The sequence below is a fragment of the Arabidopsis thaliana genome, chromosome 3 (assembly GCF_000001735.4).
Source record: "Arabidopsis thaliana chromosome 3, partial sequence".
In the NCBI taxonomy this organism is placed as follows: domain Eukaryota; kingdom Viridiplantae; phylum Streptophyta; class Magnoliopsida; order Brassicales; family Brassicaceae; genus Arabidopsis; species Arabidopsis thaliana.
In genome coordinates, this window is record NC_003074.8 from 19844724 (window position 1) to 19858543 (window position 13820).

Here is a 13820-nt window from a genome sequence, read left to right on the forward strand (position 1 = left end):
CCGTTGGATAGAGCAATTCAGTCTGTTAGAACTTGAGATATAAGGAATCATTCACTTTATAATAAATTTCTATATTCATTCCATTTCTTCTACCTACAGTTTAAAACAAAAACGTGTAATTAAAGTCTTTTCCTTTACCCATTTTCCATTAATTCGACTTTCTGAAACAGAAACTGATCGGTCGAATTCAATACACAACATTTGAATATATCCAAGAGAATAATGTAATGTAGTACATAAATATCCCAATAGTGACATCTCAACTTCTAATACGTTTTATGTGGACAATACAAGAGCGTTTCTACTCAACTCTCTGTTACTCTCTGACCTTACACACACTAACACACTCATGTGACACACTGACGCATATTTATCAATTTACACGTATATATATTGGTATATATGTAACGTAAATATATATGTGACTTGCTTTTTGTTTGTATATATTAATAAGCTCTTGTTTTGCCAAAAATACATGAAAGCCGGTATGTTTTATTGTGCATCGCAAGCATCGACCGCTACGGCTAACGGCGAACGTACCGTCACCGCTCGAGCCATCGACCGTCATAACCCGATTATCAAAGATGGTCGTAGATCTTTCACGGCACCGTGTTCCTCCGGAGACGACTACGTTGCTCCCTACCGTCAGCTTTCGAAAATTACGAGAGTACCCTCCTCCTCCGGCGATGGAAAGAGTGTTCAGGTAGATAAAGGACGGAGAAGCAATTCAGGGTCGTTGATGAAGCTGATTAGCTATGACGTCAGCTTAGCGAGGAAGAGTTTTGGCTGTGTTGTTGCAACACCCAAAACTCCTCCTGGTTCAACTAGGTATCTTCTGGGATCCGACCCTGTTTCTTTAGCCGGGTCTACGGGTCAGGATACGGTTGCAACGGAGGAAAGTGAAGCTTCTGCGCCAAAAAGAGGCTCTTCTGGTCCCGTAGAAGAGAAGAAGAAGTCTTCTGGTTCAGGTTCAGACCAGGCAAGTAAAGTAAAGTTGTCGTTTTACTTTTACTGTGTACGGATGGCATGAATGTTAATAAAGAGAGCTTGGAGGGTGATTTGTGTTGTATTTTTTGGACTGCAGGTAGTTGTTCTTAGAGTGTCTCTCCACTGTCACTGCAGAGGCTGTCAAGGCAAAGTGAAGAAACATCTATCCAAAATGCAAGGTGAATCCTCTGTTCTCACTGTTCTTACCCTCTATTGTTACAGTATTTACTTTTCTTTTACTTGCTTTTCTTATCAAAAACAGCAATACATATTTTACTTAGGTTAGTATAAGAGATCAAATTATCTAACTATGAGCAAGTTTTAGTGCAAACACATTTTTTGGTTTTAAGTTGGGTACGGGACCTATAGCCTTAATGGGTAATAATGCATTGTCACTATACGTGCAAGTGTGTAACCGATCTGATCATGTTTCTACAATTATCTCTTTCATATTCAAAAAAGGTGAAAAATGATATTTCTGATATAATACTTTTGTTAAAGTTTCTATAAAATATCAAAAATATAATATTATTTACAATATCTTGAAGATATTATATATGATAATTTAAGGTAAAGTAAAAAAGATATTTTGGGTTTGGTGATACCCAAATGACTTGGGCCAAATCCATAGATTTTATCTATGAAATAGTTTGTAAATGGATTTAGTTAAAGTTCATGCTAATGGTTTTTTTTTTTTTTTTTTGGCAATAAGTAGGTGTGACATCCTTCAACATAGATTTTGCATCAAAGAAGGTAACTGTGACTGGAGACATCACTCCTTTGGAAGTATTGGGTTGCCTCTCAAAGGTCAAAAATGCCCAATTCTGGACACCACCTCCACCATCAATCCCAAGGGCAAATCCGGAAACCTAAAAGAACCACTCACTTTTGTGTATTTGTGTTGTCTTCCTAGCTCTTATTTGCTTGAATCAGATCAATCGTAAAATGTGGACTTTCCTACTTTTATGATTAAACTGTCATTACAGGGACACATGCTTCTTTATGATAAAATTGTCATTACATACTGCATTATCCTGGTGTTTTTTTTTTGTTTCCTTCCCTTAAACTATGTAACAAAGAGATTATTTAACTTTCTAGAAGATTGCACCTACCACAAGCTCTGTTATGAGTTCATCTGTCAGCATTACCTCAATCTCTCTACCTATGATTTCAATGTCATCTTCTAAACTCAGCCACTGCAACTCCTTCTCCTCCACATCATATTTGCTTGGTTTCTCGTCTTTTCTTGTGACCAAATCTCGCAGAGTCTCTTGTATCTTGTTTGCATCCCATTTCGGGCATACCTTTGTGGATTTAACCCAAGGGTGTGGATCCGACAACTGCTTTAACATATGTAGTACTTCTCTGCTGATCTGGTCAAAAAGAAGCTTTCTTTCTAACCGGGTTGAGGTTTTCACGCTGGAGTACTTCTTCTCGAGATCCTCAAACAAGGATGGCTCTACAGGTGTTGTTGCCATGACAATGTTGTGGTCTGAGTCACTGAAACTGGAGTTGGCTAGGAGATCAACTAAGTATGATGACTTCCAGTCTTCTTCTCTGAGCTCCTTGGTAATCATAGCCTCATCAGTTATTGTGGATGACTCCTCTTGATCAGTGTCTTCATCACTCGAAACGAGCATGCCACCTTCTTTGTAAGTAGCTGACTCTAGTTTGAGGAGCTGAAGTTGCATTCTGAGTCCTGGAACGTAGAGATAACAGTTAACACCTCAAAACATTTATAGTTACCCCGTGGATCTACCCGAATCAATTTTTGTGATACAAAAATATTTTAATGCATGAAAGAATTACTGAACTAGCAAGCACTGATTGACTACCTCGGAGATCCGCGCTAACACTCTCAAAGCATTCCGAACCTGATGATACATCATCGTCGAACGAAGCTTCTAGAACTGAAACCGGACTTGGTTGATCTCCTTCCTTTGAGCTTTCACGAGGCTGTGGTGGATCAGGAACCGAAGAATGATTCACATCCTCAGTTGTCCTCCTTGAGATATCCTAGAACATCAGTAAACAATAAGATATATGTGATTATAACAACCTGTATATTCAAAACTCATGCTCACTTACAGGGTCAGTTACCGAGGTGACAGTTGACAAATCTAGAGCCTCAGAAGACATTGCTGTCTTGATATCATCAGAAGCTGAACTATCTTCAGTGTCTGAATTTGCATCTCCTGAGAAACTGCTACGTGCTTTAAAAGGAGATGCTGACTTGCTTGGAATCCCGTCGTTCATATAAACAAACTTGCTTAAACTTGGGGTGATGCTGACCTCTGGCGAACTATTGTATGATGAATGAGATTTGTTACTGCCAGGTCTAGATTTGCTTGACAAGAAAGACTCTCCGTGATGAGAAGAATCCCCCTGCACTAATGCATCTCGATTGATCAACCCCTTAGGCAACACTATGGTGTAACCACCAGCGCTCTCCTGGTTCATGATGGTTCTGGATTTTGAAAAACTTCTTGAGCAGGATCCTTTCCAACCATCCCTACTGCTGATTCCAACTGGTTCTGGCAGTTCAGGCCACTGAATGTTGTTCTCAAATCTTTTACTAATCCCATCTTCGAAACTGAGTCCGTTAAAACTTGCTGGCCTTGCCTCCCTATCTGAAGTGGCAAGCATTTCAGCTAATGTCCCACTTCTACTAATTTCTATCTCGTGCTCAAACTTGTGTGTCAGCTTCCATCTCTCTGACAGTCTCCTCTTAGCTTCCCTACTCACAGATGATGTTGTTGACTTGGAAGGCAAAGATCGATGGTAGTTCCTACGGTTGAAGGCGGTTCTTGTTCCTGAAGTTACTGGCACTAGCTCTGATTCACTTGCGGAGTCACTCCCTGATGAGCTTTCATCCCCTGCATATCCTCTAAATCCTGAAGTCTCAAAACTCATGGCACGACCATTGCCACAGCTCACCTTCCTTTGCCTAGACATTATTTTGGCCATTTCTCCACAATCTCTTGAATTCTGTCTTGACAGGCGGACATCTTCATTACTTTTCTGCCTGCCATGAGTGGTGGTGCATGGAAGCCTACGATCTGCTCTGAACTCATCGGAAGAAGAGCTTGGCGATGCAAAAGTTCTAGCAGCATAACGTGGCTCCCCGAGGTTAGGTTTCAGAACAACAATCTTGGTTGGCTGCAACTCACTCCTCTTTCTCAGCTCCTCATTTGGTAAGTCAATCGTGTCATAAGAAGCATGCCTAGTATGAGAACGGCTAGGACAACCACTACCACCACCACCATTCCGATGAGGCGACCGATGACTCTTCCTCAACAAGTCCCTATCAACTTTCTGAGTTTTCAGACTATCCACATGCCTCTGACTGTTTGGCGACTTCAAGGATGGTGCTTGACTGTACTGTGGCTTGTGAGGTGTGCTTTGAAGATCATGCAGATGTTTTGTAAATAATGAATCTGGGTGCTGAAGAAACTTCAGTAAGAGGTCTTTGTTAGAGTCTAGAGCCTCAAGAGCATCATTAAACTCTTTAGAATGACGAAGTTTATCATCCGTTGATAGCCGCTTAGCCTCCATGAACTTCTGCCGTATGAATGCCATCTCCGCCTGTGTTAGATTAGCATTCACCCTCCCCTGATGATATAAGTTTCTGTTACTCTCTGCCATCTTTGCATCCAAAACTTCGAAAACATCTTTAAACTTCTGCTCACCCTTTGAGCGCTTTCCAAGAGATTTATAAGAAGTGCCTCCACCACTCCTGCCTTGCTGATTCTCCATAGACTTTTGTTGCTTATGAGAAGAACTCTGAGAAGGCAAAACATCGAGACCCATCAATCTCGCTATAATGCTTGGCGATCTCTTTTTAGATTCTTTCTGCTTTGACATTTCTTGTGCTAACAAACTTTTCATCGGTACTCCAGTAGGAAAATCTTGCTGCAACAGCAATATGAGCAACAAGTCACTTTCAAACAACAACAACAGGAACCAAACATTTCCAGTCAGATATCTTAAAAGAGTAAATAATACATACCTTGTTTTCACTCAAAGCTTCACAATGACAAGAGTTAAATTCAGGAGAAGAAGACCTTGGAGATTTGAGTTTCTGACTCTTCTGTTTCTTTCCTGAAAAAATGAATGACTTTTTAGGATTCTCAATTGATAATAAAGCAATCAACTTTACGACAACGGAAGAAACTTTAATAAAAAAAATGGAAACTTGGGAGACAAAAAGAGTAAATTGTAGCACAATAAGTGGAGGAAGAAGAAGATAAAAAACACAATAAAGCATTGAGGTTAAGCAAAAACACTCATTACATGTAAATCTAAATCATTAAATCTGTTGAAAAAAAAGAAATTTTTAACAAACAACCAAATCATGACAGTACTACTACCCCAACAAACACTGCCCTGATAATTTTTTCTAAAAAAGCTTTTCTTTACTTTATTATTATAAGAAAAGAAAAAAAAAAGAGAGTAGCAATCTGTAATCTTCTTCTTCTCTCTACCCACTGCTTTAAAACTATAGTTTTTTTTCCACAAGAAACAAATAAACATTTCTTTGTTTTGTAGCTCAAGATTTTATAAAAATACATTTCTCTATAGTTTAAGAAGTAACCAATTGTGGTATTGATGACCTCCCTCACTACGAGAGACTCTCGAACAACCCGAACAAGGAAACAAAAAGACATCAGTAATTGCTTTTGTTTTGGTTTGCTCAGAAAATCTCAGAACCTTTTAACTAAAATATTTATAAAATTGATTGACCAACAAAAAATACACAATTTGCTCTAAATTGACAAATTCGAGTTCTATGTTAGAACAAACGAAAACGCATCAAATCGGCGGTTTCTCTTCAACCAATCAGAAACGGTTGTGTAAGAAAAAAGCGTGAGAGAGAAAAGCTGTGACCTTGGTGAGAAGTGGGCAGTGTTGAAGCTAATCGATCTCGAGAACTGAGGTCGCTGAGTCGAAATCTGTTCATCTTTCACTCACTGTTCATCTCCGGTGAAAACATTTCATTCGGAGGAAAAAGCACGGAGAGGTGAATCTAGGTCTGGAAATTCACTGGGTAAGAGAAAATCAGAGGAAGATTTAGAGAAATCTAACTCGTGAGAAGAAATGCAGACGATTCTCTGGGATTACGGGGAGATCTAAGAGAAGAGAAGGAACCCAAGAAGAAATTAAACGATTAGAGAAGAAATTGAGTGAAAGAGAGAGAGAGAGAAGAGCGAACCAGACGAGACGACGGAGAAAAGAGGAAATGGGAAATGGCTTCTGAGTTTATTTGAAAGTTCAAATTTTTTTAATCTTTTTTTTTTTTTTTGAAGTTTAGTAAAGGGGGGCGTGTTTGGTACTATTTTAAAAACTTACTGAGTTCTGTGTATCCGTGAATTGCTGCCACTTGTCTCTCCCCTTCCATTTTCCTTCTTCTTCTTTTGTCGTACCGTCGGATTTCTTTTCTAAAAAATAAAGAAATAGTACTACAGTATACAATCAATAACCAACAAATTGGTACCGTAAAAACAAACTTCAACAAAGTTGGAATTATTTATCAAGATTTATAACCAAGTTTAGAATAAATAACCAAGTTTTCTGTATTATGTTCTTCTTCTATCTATATAGCAAACGATATTTTCTTTCGGGACAATTTTTAGGTTCAATCTAGGAGTGAACATTTGTATTCACCTTTTTTAGTTTAAATTAATTATTATGTCATGTTATACAACACTTAAATAGAAACTAAATATTAAAAACAAAAAACAAAATAAATTAAGAACACATTAACAAAAAAATTAATAACCTTAAGTTTTTCTTTTAATTAGCCAATTAAATTTTACTATCTAATCTAACTAAAATAATTAATATTATCTAAATAAATAAAAATAATTCATTGAAACCTCTTAAATTGAATTAATTATAAAATCTAACACTAACCATTCTTTTATAAATACAAACCGACATATAATCTTAACTTAATAGAATTATGGCTTAAGTTTTCTATTCCTGTTTTTTGTTTCCTCTAAAAAGTGAGTTAAAATAAAATTTTAAAAATATTTTACCCTTATCTCAGATTTAAGAATGTTTCTAAGTCATCTATATTTTATATTAACCTCTGACTGAAGTCTCTTGTCTACAAGTCTCTTCCTAGAGAAGATTAGGTTAAGCAAGACTTGAAATCTATTCAACTATATGGTCCTTTATCCTCTTAAATCTATGCTAATTACTCGAAAAAACAGAAAAACAAAAATTTATGCTCATAAAAAATTCGAAATGTATACTAACAGTGACAAATAGTAGAACCTTTCAAGTCCCTAATAAAGGGTTAGTTCGTGAGCTCACCAAATATGACTATAAGTAGAAAATGACAGAAATTCTTACAGCCTTCGCTTTCAAGATAATTAATCTGACACATTGCTCAAAAAAAACAGGTTTAATGACGACTATGAAACATTTTTCCAAACACAAACCGCTAACTTACTTGAAGTTACTTCGTATTAAATTTACGGTTAGATTATAATTTTAATGCATAATGTTTTGCTAATTAATCACATACTATATGCACGCATTAATTGCATTTACTAACTATCATGAATTGACTATATAGTCTCTTTATTTATCTCCTAGAGAAGAACATAAGATAAAGATCATATATGCACAAATGTGTGTAGAGTGTAGTTTCAAAATTTATTCGCCGCAAGACAAACAAAAAAAAAAAATCAAAAGGAAAAAAAAAATCGAATAGAAAAGAACAAAATATAAAAGCAAATAAATCTTTAACTTTCAATTTTTCATGTCTTCCTTGATTTATGGAGGTTTTTTAGACGTTGATGCATCCATAGATGATAGATCACCTAGACGCCTACACACATATCATTACTTTTATGATTGTTGTTCTTTTTACAATCAGTGAAACAAAACTGAATATGATGGTTCGAAATAAATTCAATTTCTTGGTTTTTTTTTGTAATAGCTAGACCACCGAGGTCACAAAACCTAAACGTTTTTCCAACTTTTGTATTATAAAGTACCACTGGACTAAATTTGGAACGTTTCCAAAACTACATCTACAGGAAAGGATTATATATTGAAGAATTGGTATTATTTCGGTTTATTAAACGAAAGAAAAAGTATTATTCGGACATGCGTGTATAGCACAAATACTATTTTCTTCGATTAGCAGCTTTAGCTAACATTTGATTATTATATGAATGAACAATTTGTAAAACCGAAAAACGTTGTTGACAAAAACCAATGTTTAGAGTTAAGTACAGCTGCATGGACAAGCTAAGATTCGTCTTCGTGACTACTCGTAAGTCAATAAAGTACCAATTAATAACCATATTAAAGCTAAATAAATAAACATGCAAGTTGTAGTATTTAATTGGGAAAAGTTATCAGGCGTAGAAAAAATACGAAAAAAACAGTAACAAAAGACAAATAAAAAAAAGGTAAAGCAGATTCCTTGACCTATGTAGTCGATGCTCATGAAACGGTTATGCGTTTGATTCATTATGGCCTATGTAGATGTAAGAAAATAGATCTATAACCCTAAAACTCTTACCGTAATTGTTTTAAGAAAAATAATAAAAAGAGAAACAATGAGATTGACCTAAAATTCCATAGTATTTACGTAAATATTTATACCACCGTAAATTAATTTAATATATGTATATAAAGAATATTATTATTTTTTGTTTTGTCCATGTTCACAGATTTTGTCTTTGGCTTGTTGTCTTGTTGATATGTCAAACGTCTCCTTCTCCATGAAATAACTGGTCGAACATAATCTACTATTTACAAACACTCACAATCTTGTTAGATTTTGTTGTGTGTATCTTATGCAAAAATCTTCACACAGGACTTCAAGGCATGAGGCTAAATTAGCAATATATGTGAAATTGTGATATATCAATTCACAAAAATGATCTTTTATTTATATTGGACACTACTTAAGTGTTGTTACTCGTATATGAACAAATTTAAAATCTTATTGATCATATACTCTAGCTCTTTTAAGTGTGGTTAGTATATGACAAAAAAAACTTATTCATAACATCCAAATATCAGTGGTTAAAATCATAGAGAGATATATGAAAGTTCTACCCAAAAGTAGTAAAAATATTATATCTGAAAAAAAATTTGTAAGCAAAAAATAATTTCCTGAACTGTGGTTAAAAAAAAATTAGATAGAATTTATAAAATTTATATTTTATCAATATGCTATAAGTTTCAGTCATTTGCTGTAGTATCATATTCTATATAATTACATAATATAGTATATCTATCTACCGTAAAGAGTCGTAATATAATTTGTAAGATGTTATAATAAAATATTGAGTAACTGACAAAAAATAATCAAATGCGATTTATTTCATCTTGTTATGATAATAGTTCAAGGATTAGGATGCATGCATCCCATAATCTAATATTAAAAGAGTATGTCGGTTTAGTGAAAATTAAGCTATTAATTTAGTTTTGACAGTGGAACGGAACCAAACCTTTGTGAAAAAGTTGAAGAAAAAAGTGGAGAAGAAGAAGACGACAATGTGGTTAATTACTTGTTCAATTTGAACACTAATTTAACACCCAACCTAATCTCTAATCTTAGTTTCTAACAATTCAATTATATTCACTTTTACTTAAAATATTTTATCTTGCTATTCGTTTACTTAACTGGAAAGCACTTTTTAAATGGCTTTTTAAAAAAAACGAAAGTCTCTCTTTTCGTTTGTTAAAACCTTCCCTTTTACAATTTTTGTTGTCACAAACTTTTTGTCACGTAATTGTACGTTTATCGCTTGTTGTTGGTAGCAATTTTCACTTGGAAATCTTAATCTTTTTGTCCATAATTATATATAGCATAATTAAAATCATCGAAGAAATGTCGTAGTTCTTACCATTTATATTCTGCTGTTTAATTATGTTTGTTAATCATTCCATGATAATTCATCAATAATCAGGGCCTTTAATTGTAACTAACAAATTAGTCTGTTGAACAATAAGGAATCAACGAGGAGAGGACTCGGAGTCTACGACACAACGAAGAGTAGGTCAAGTACACATTTATAAGCTATGATCAAAATTTACGCATTTTGTTTGCCTTCTAGGTGACAACGACTCTATTGACCTTAACATACAAAATTGCAAACTTCTTTTTTCCCCTGTCAACACTTGAAACGTTTAAATATGTTCCAATTGCGACATAACTATTTAATATTTAACCTATGATTAGCTGCCAACAACGTCTTACTTTACTCATAAGCATTGATAATTAGACATCTTAGACCAACATTCACTAAATCTAAACTTATAATTATTATTATCTTTGACAGATACAGTACCATGTAATAAAATTTTGAAAGTAAACAATCATCTATACTATTTTCCATTTTAGGTACCCCAGTTTATCAACAAGATTTTTTTTAATATCTGAATATCTGCTCTGATAAATTTGTATGGTTTAGTTTTGGTTTGACCACTCTTATGTCAATCTAACTGAAAAAACTTCAAAATAAATGAGATACCAAAACCTAAATCTAATTTTTCTCATATTGATTTCATACATCTTCTCGGAACTTGAGAAGCACACATGCAGTACAATAATGCGAAGATTGAGTGTTAGGTGCGTTGATTGATAAAAGTTGTAGATATGAGACCAGGTGACAGAGATATATAGATTCTACTTTCATCTGTCCGACACGTAAGCAAAGCTAAGCTAGTTTCAAGAAACACTGAATCAAAACCAAATAATGTGTTAGATTAAATCGAGAGAGAGAGAGAGAGATAAGGATATTGCAATCAGCTTCCAAAGCTACTGCGGTTGGGGGACCATGAAGACAACCATACCGCAAGGAATCTACTATCTGTTTGGTTTTTCCTTAACCGGACATTATAGTCTTATGGTTTAGAGAACCGGAATGAACCAGTCATTTCCCTATCGATTTGATGGAACGTGGGGACCAAACCTTACCAAATGTCAAAATCAAGCAAGAAAATGGGTAATCGAAACACAGCATTTATAAACTTCACCTACAGAAGAAGAAGAAGAAGATCATCGTTTGTGATTGTCAAAATTGTGGTCCAGTTAAAAACGGCATGACAACTTCATGGAAGAAGGAGATCTCTATCAAACTTATGACTCCTCACAACTTGGCTAATGGACGTCCATTTCCGGATTATCCACAACTGATAGATGCACACTCAACATTAAAACATGTGTATGTGCTTTGTGCATTGAGTTACTTGAATAAGCAGATATTATAATTGATTTTAACTAGTGATTAGTCTTCACTCCCCAATTACCTGCAAAACCTGATGCATTTATTGCAACATGCGCATGAAATTAAATGCATATGCAAGTTGATTGCATCACAAGACAAAATCTCGAAAATTCGTTGTAATTATTCTAATTATTCTCTGTTTTGCTTTTCAACATTGCTTCCTCAATTCTACTCTATTGCGCTTCCATATCCAAACCTGAATCGGATAAGGTTAAGATGATCGATCACTTATATCGCCGCTTCTAGAAGCTTTCGAGATTTGATCCTAAGAAAAACTGGCCTTATGAGTTTGGACATATCTTTGAATTTATTTAATAATAAAAAAATGAGAGATCAAGAATTAATAAAGATAATCTTCTTACTTCAAGATTTGCGTGTATATCAACTTGTCATAATATATCCTAAATTGAGACCTTGAATCGTTGTTGGTGTAGTTTGCAGAATCGTTGTTGGCGATCCAGTTTCAAGAAGCAAATATTTTGCAACATCTTTTGTTTAAGTTTTTGGCGATATATACAACAATGTAAGTCTGATTTTAATTCTTTATTTTTGCCCTTTCTCAATTAAAAAAAGTTTTTATTTTATATAAAAATTAAGATACATAATTCTAAATTAAGGACCCTAAACCTTTGTTGGTGTAGTTTGGAGAATCATTGTTGGTGATGCAGTTTCATGGAGCAAATATGTTGCGACATCTTTTGTTAAATTTTAGCACAATTCACATTTTTTCTGCGTTAGGGATACTGTTTGACCAAACAGCCCGACATTTTGAGAAGAAAAAACCCAAAAGCTATCGGAGTATCGGGACAAGATCAGTGAGTTGTCCGACGATTTGCTCGTGCAGATATTGTTGCTAGTCCCAACAAAAGATGCAGTGGCTACCATGATTTTATCAAAAAGATGGCGGTATGTTTGGACAAAGGTGCCAAAACTTACATACCCTGCAGAGAGCAATGTTACTCTAGTTATTGGGGGTATACTTGGTCGTTTGCTTGACCGTTTATTTGGGAAACGTGATAAGCAAGAAAGGTTTATTGACAAGTCATTACAAGTCCACAAAGCACCTATATTAGAATTATTACATATAGAACTTGATCCACGATGTGATGTTGATGTGGGAAAGTGAATTGCAAATGCGGTTGATCATCGTAAGGTGCGAGAGCTATGTTTCATGCTCACGTGGGCTGGAGAGCCGACCAGCTTACCTAAGAGTCTTTACACATGTGAAACTCTAGTCTCTCTATGTCTTTCCGGCAAGATTCTCATTGATGTTCCTTCTTTGGCTTGTCTTCCATCCCTCAAAGGTCTTAGACTTTCCTTTGTGGTATATAAAGATAAAGATTCTGTTGTTAGACTTTTATCGAGTTGTCCAATTCTCAAATCTTTGGTCGTGGATCGACAACATCAAGACAACGTGAATTTTTTTAATATAAAAGTTCCATCTTTGGAATACTTATCATATAATTATGTGAAATTGGGAGCAGAAAACGAAGGTATTGTGGGGACTTTGGTTATAGATTCACCGATTTTAAAGAAAATCTGCATTACAGATTATTCGGGAGACTCTTACTCGTTTGGGAATAAGCCTCGCCTTGATAAGGCAAAGATCAACCTTTTCTATTACCCTGATAACAAGTTTATGAGATCTCTTTCCTCAATCATGTGTCTCGAACTAATTTTGAGCGTTGCAACGGTCTGTTGTTCTCTTTTCAATTTCCTTTTTTTATATATTGGTATGATCACATTTCTAATGTGTTAAATTACTTATGTATTGTTGTGGTCATTGCAGCTTGCGTGGTTGAACGCTAATAACTTCTCTCGGCTTATAGAGTGTAAGCTGATTATTCTAAACGAGTTAGACTGGTTGGAATCACTAATGGTGTTGCTTCAAAATTCTCCTAATCTAAGTTCTTTTCATCGACCAGGTTTGTTGTTACCTTCATTTTTCATTGATGCAGTTTTGATAGATTGATACAAGCATTAGTAAATGTACGTTTATCATATCACTTGTTGTTGCTTTGCAGTCGTTCAAACAACTTGAAAAGGAGTTGCCACTTTCATGGAACCAACCGAGTTCTGTTCCCGAATGTTTGTCCAACCATCTCAAGATATTCGAGTGGAAAGGATATAGGGGAAGAAAGGAGGAGAAAGAAATCGTGCGATACATCCTTGCCAACTCTAAGTGTTTAAGGAGAATTGGAGTCTCCTTGAAATCAACCAACAACCATAAGACGATCAAAGAGTTAGAATCTATGTCTAGGGTTTCGACATCATCCCATCTTCTATTCTCCACTCAATTTGAATATATGAGCGTTGACAATGAAATAAGGAGTGACTAATCTTTTACTATCATATATATGGATCCTGCATTATATGCATGCCATTAGTCAAGATATTGTTTTTATTAACTTTTTTTTTTGGTATCAAGTTTTTTTATGAACTTTTTTTTTTTTTTTTTTGAAAGAATGTAAAATTTTTATTCCATCAAAAAGCTTTTGTACAATGAATGCAACTGTTTGTTTAGAATATAGCAGAGGAAACTGAAATTACAAAACTGAGACAAAAATTCAGAGT

At 34.9% G+C, this 13820-nt stretch overlaps 3 protein-coding genes and 1 long non-coding RNA gene across 6 annotated transcripts; 2 read left to right on the forward strand and 2 right to left on the reverse strand.

The window, feature by feature from the left end:
* The first annotated feature begins 373 nt into the window (after positions 1–373).
* Positions 374–2097, forward strand: NAKR3 (Chloroplast-targeted copper chaperone protein). Of its 2 annotated transcripts, none has more exons than NM_001035775.2 (3): positions 374–979; positions 1085–1166; positions 1700–2097. In NM_001035775.2, the coding sequence occupies exons 1-3, from the start codon at positions 476–478 to the stop codon at positions 1858–1860; spliced, it is 747 nt and encodes a 248-aa protein (NP_001030852.1). In that variant the 5' UTR covers positions 374–475; the 3' UTR covers positions 1861–2097. The 2 variants fall into 2 exon arrangements, with proteins under 2 accessions (NP_001030852.1, NP_190921.2); NM_115213.4 differs by having other exon boundaries at positions 449–979; positions 1703–2097.
* Positions 564–957, reverse strand: AT3G08350. The gene has a single exon (NR_141434.1). It is a non-coding gene; the product is annotated as an other RNA (long non-coding RNA).
* On the reverse strand, positions 1924–6322 carry TRM19 (afadin; the record flags this gene model as incomplete). Of its 2 annotated transcripts, NM_115214.5 has the most annotated exons (5): positions 5875–6322; positions 4997–5088; positions 3076–4899; positions 2823–3003; positions 1924–2686 (listed from the first exon to the last, which is right to left on the reverse strand). In NM_115214.5, the coding sequence occupies exons 1-5, from the start codon at positions 5945–5947 to the stop codon at positions 2082–2084; spliced, it is 2775 nt and encodes a 924-aa protein (NP_190922.3). In that variant the 5' UTR covers positions 5948–6322. The 2 variants fall into 2 exon arrangements, with proteins under 2 accessions (NP_190922.3, NP_001326389.1); NM_001339620.1 differs by lacking the exon at positions 5875–6322 and having other exon boundaries at positions 2082–2686; positions 4997–5668.
* Positions 6323–12146: 5824 nt separating this feature from the next.
* AT3G53550 (FBD-like domain family protein) lies at positions 12147–13585 on the forward strand (the record flags this gene model as incomplete). Its single annotated transcript, NM_115215.1, has 5 exons — positions 12147–12152; positions 12400–12550; positions 12731–12939; positions 13036–13125; positions 13271–13585. The coding sequence occupies 5 exons, from the start codon at positions 12147–12149 to the stop codon at positions 13583–13585; spliced, it is 771 nt and encodes a 256-aa protein (NP_190923.1).
* Between the last annotated feature and the right edge of the window lie 235 nt (positions 13586–13820).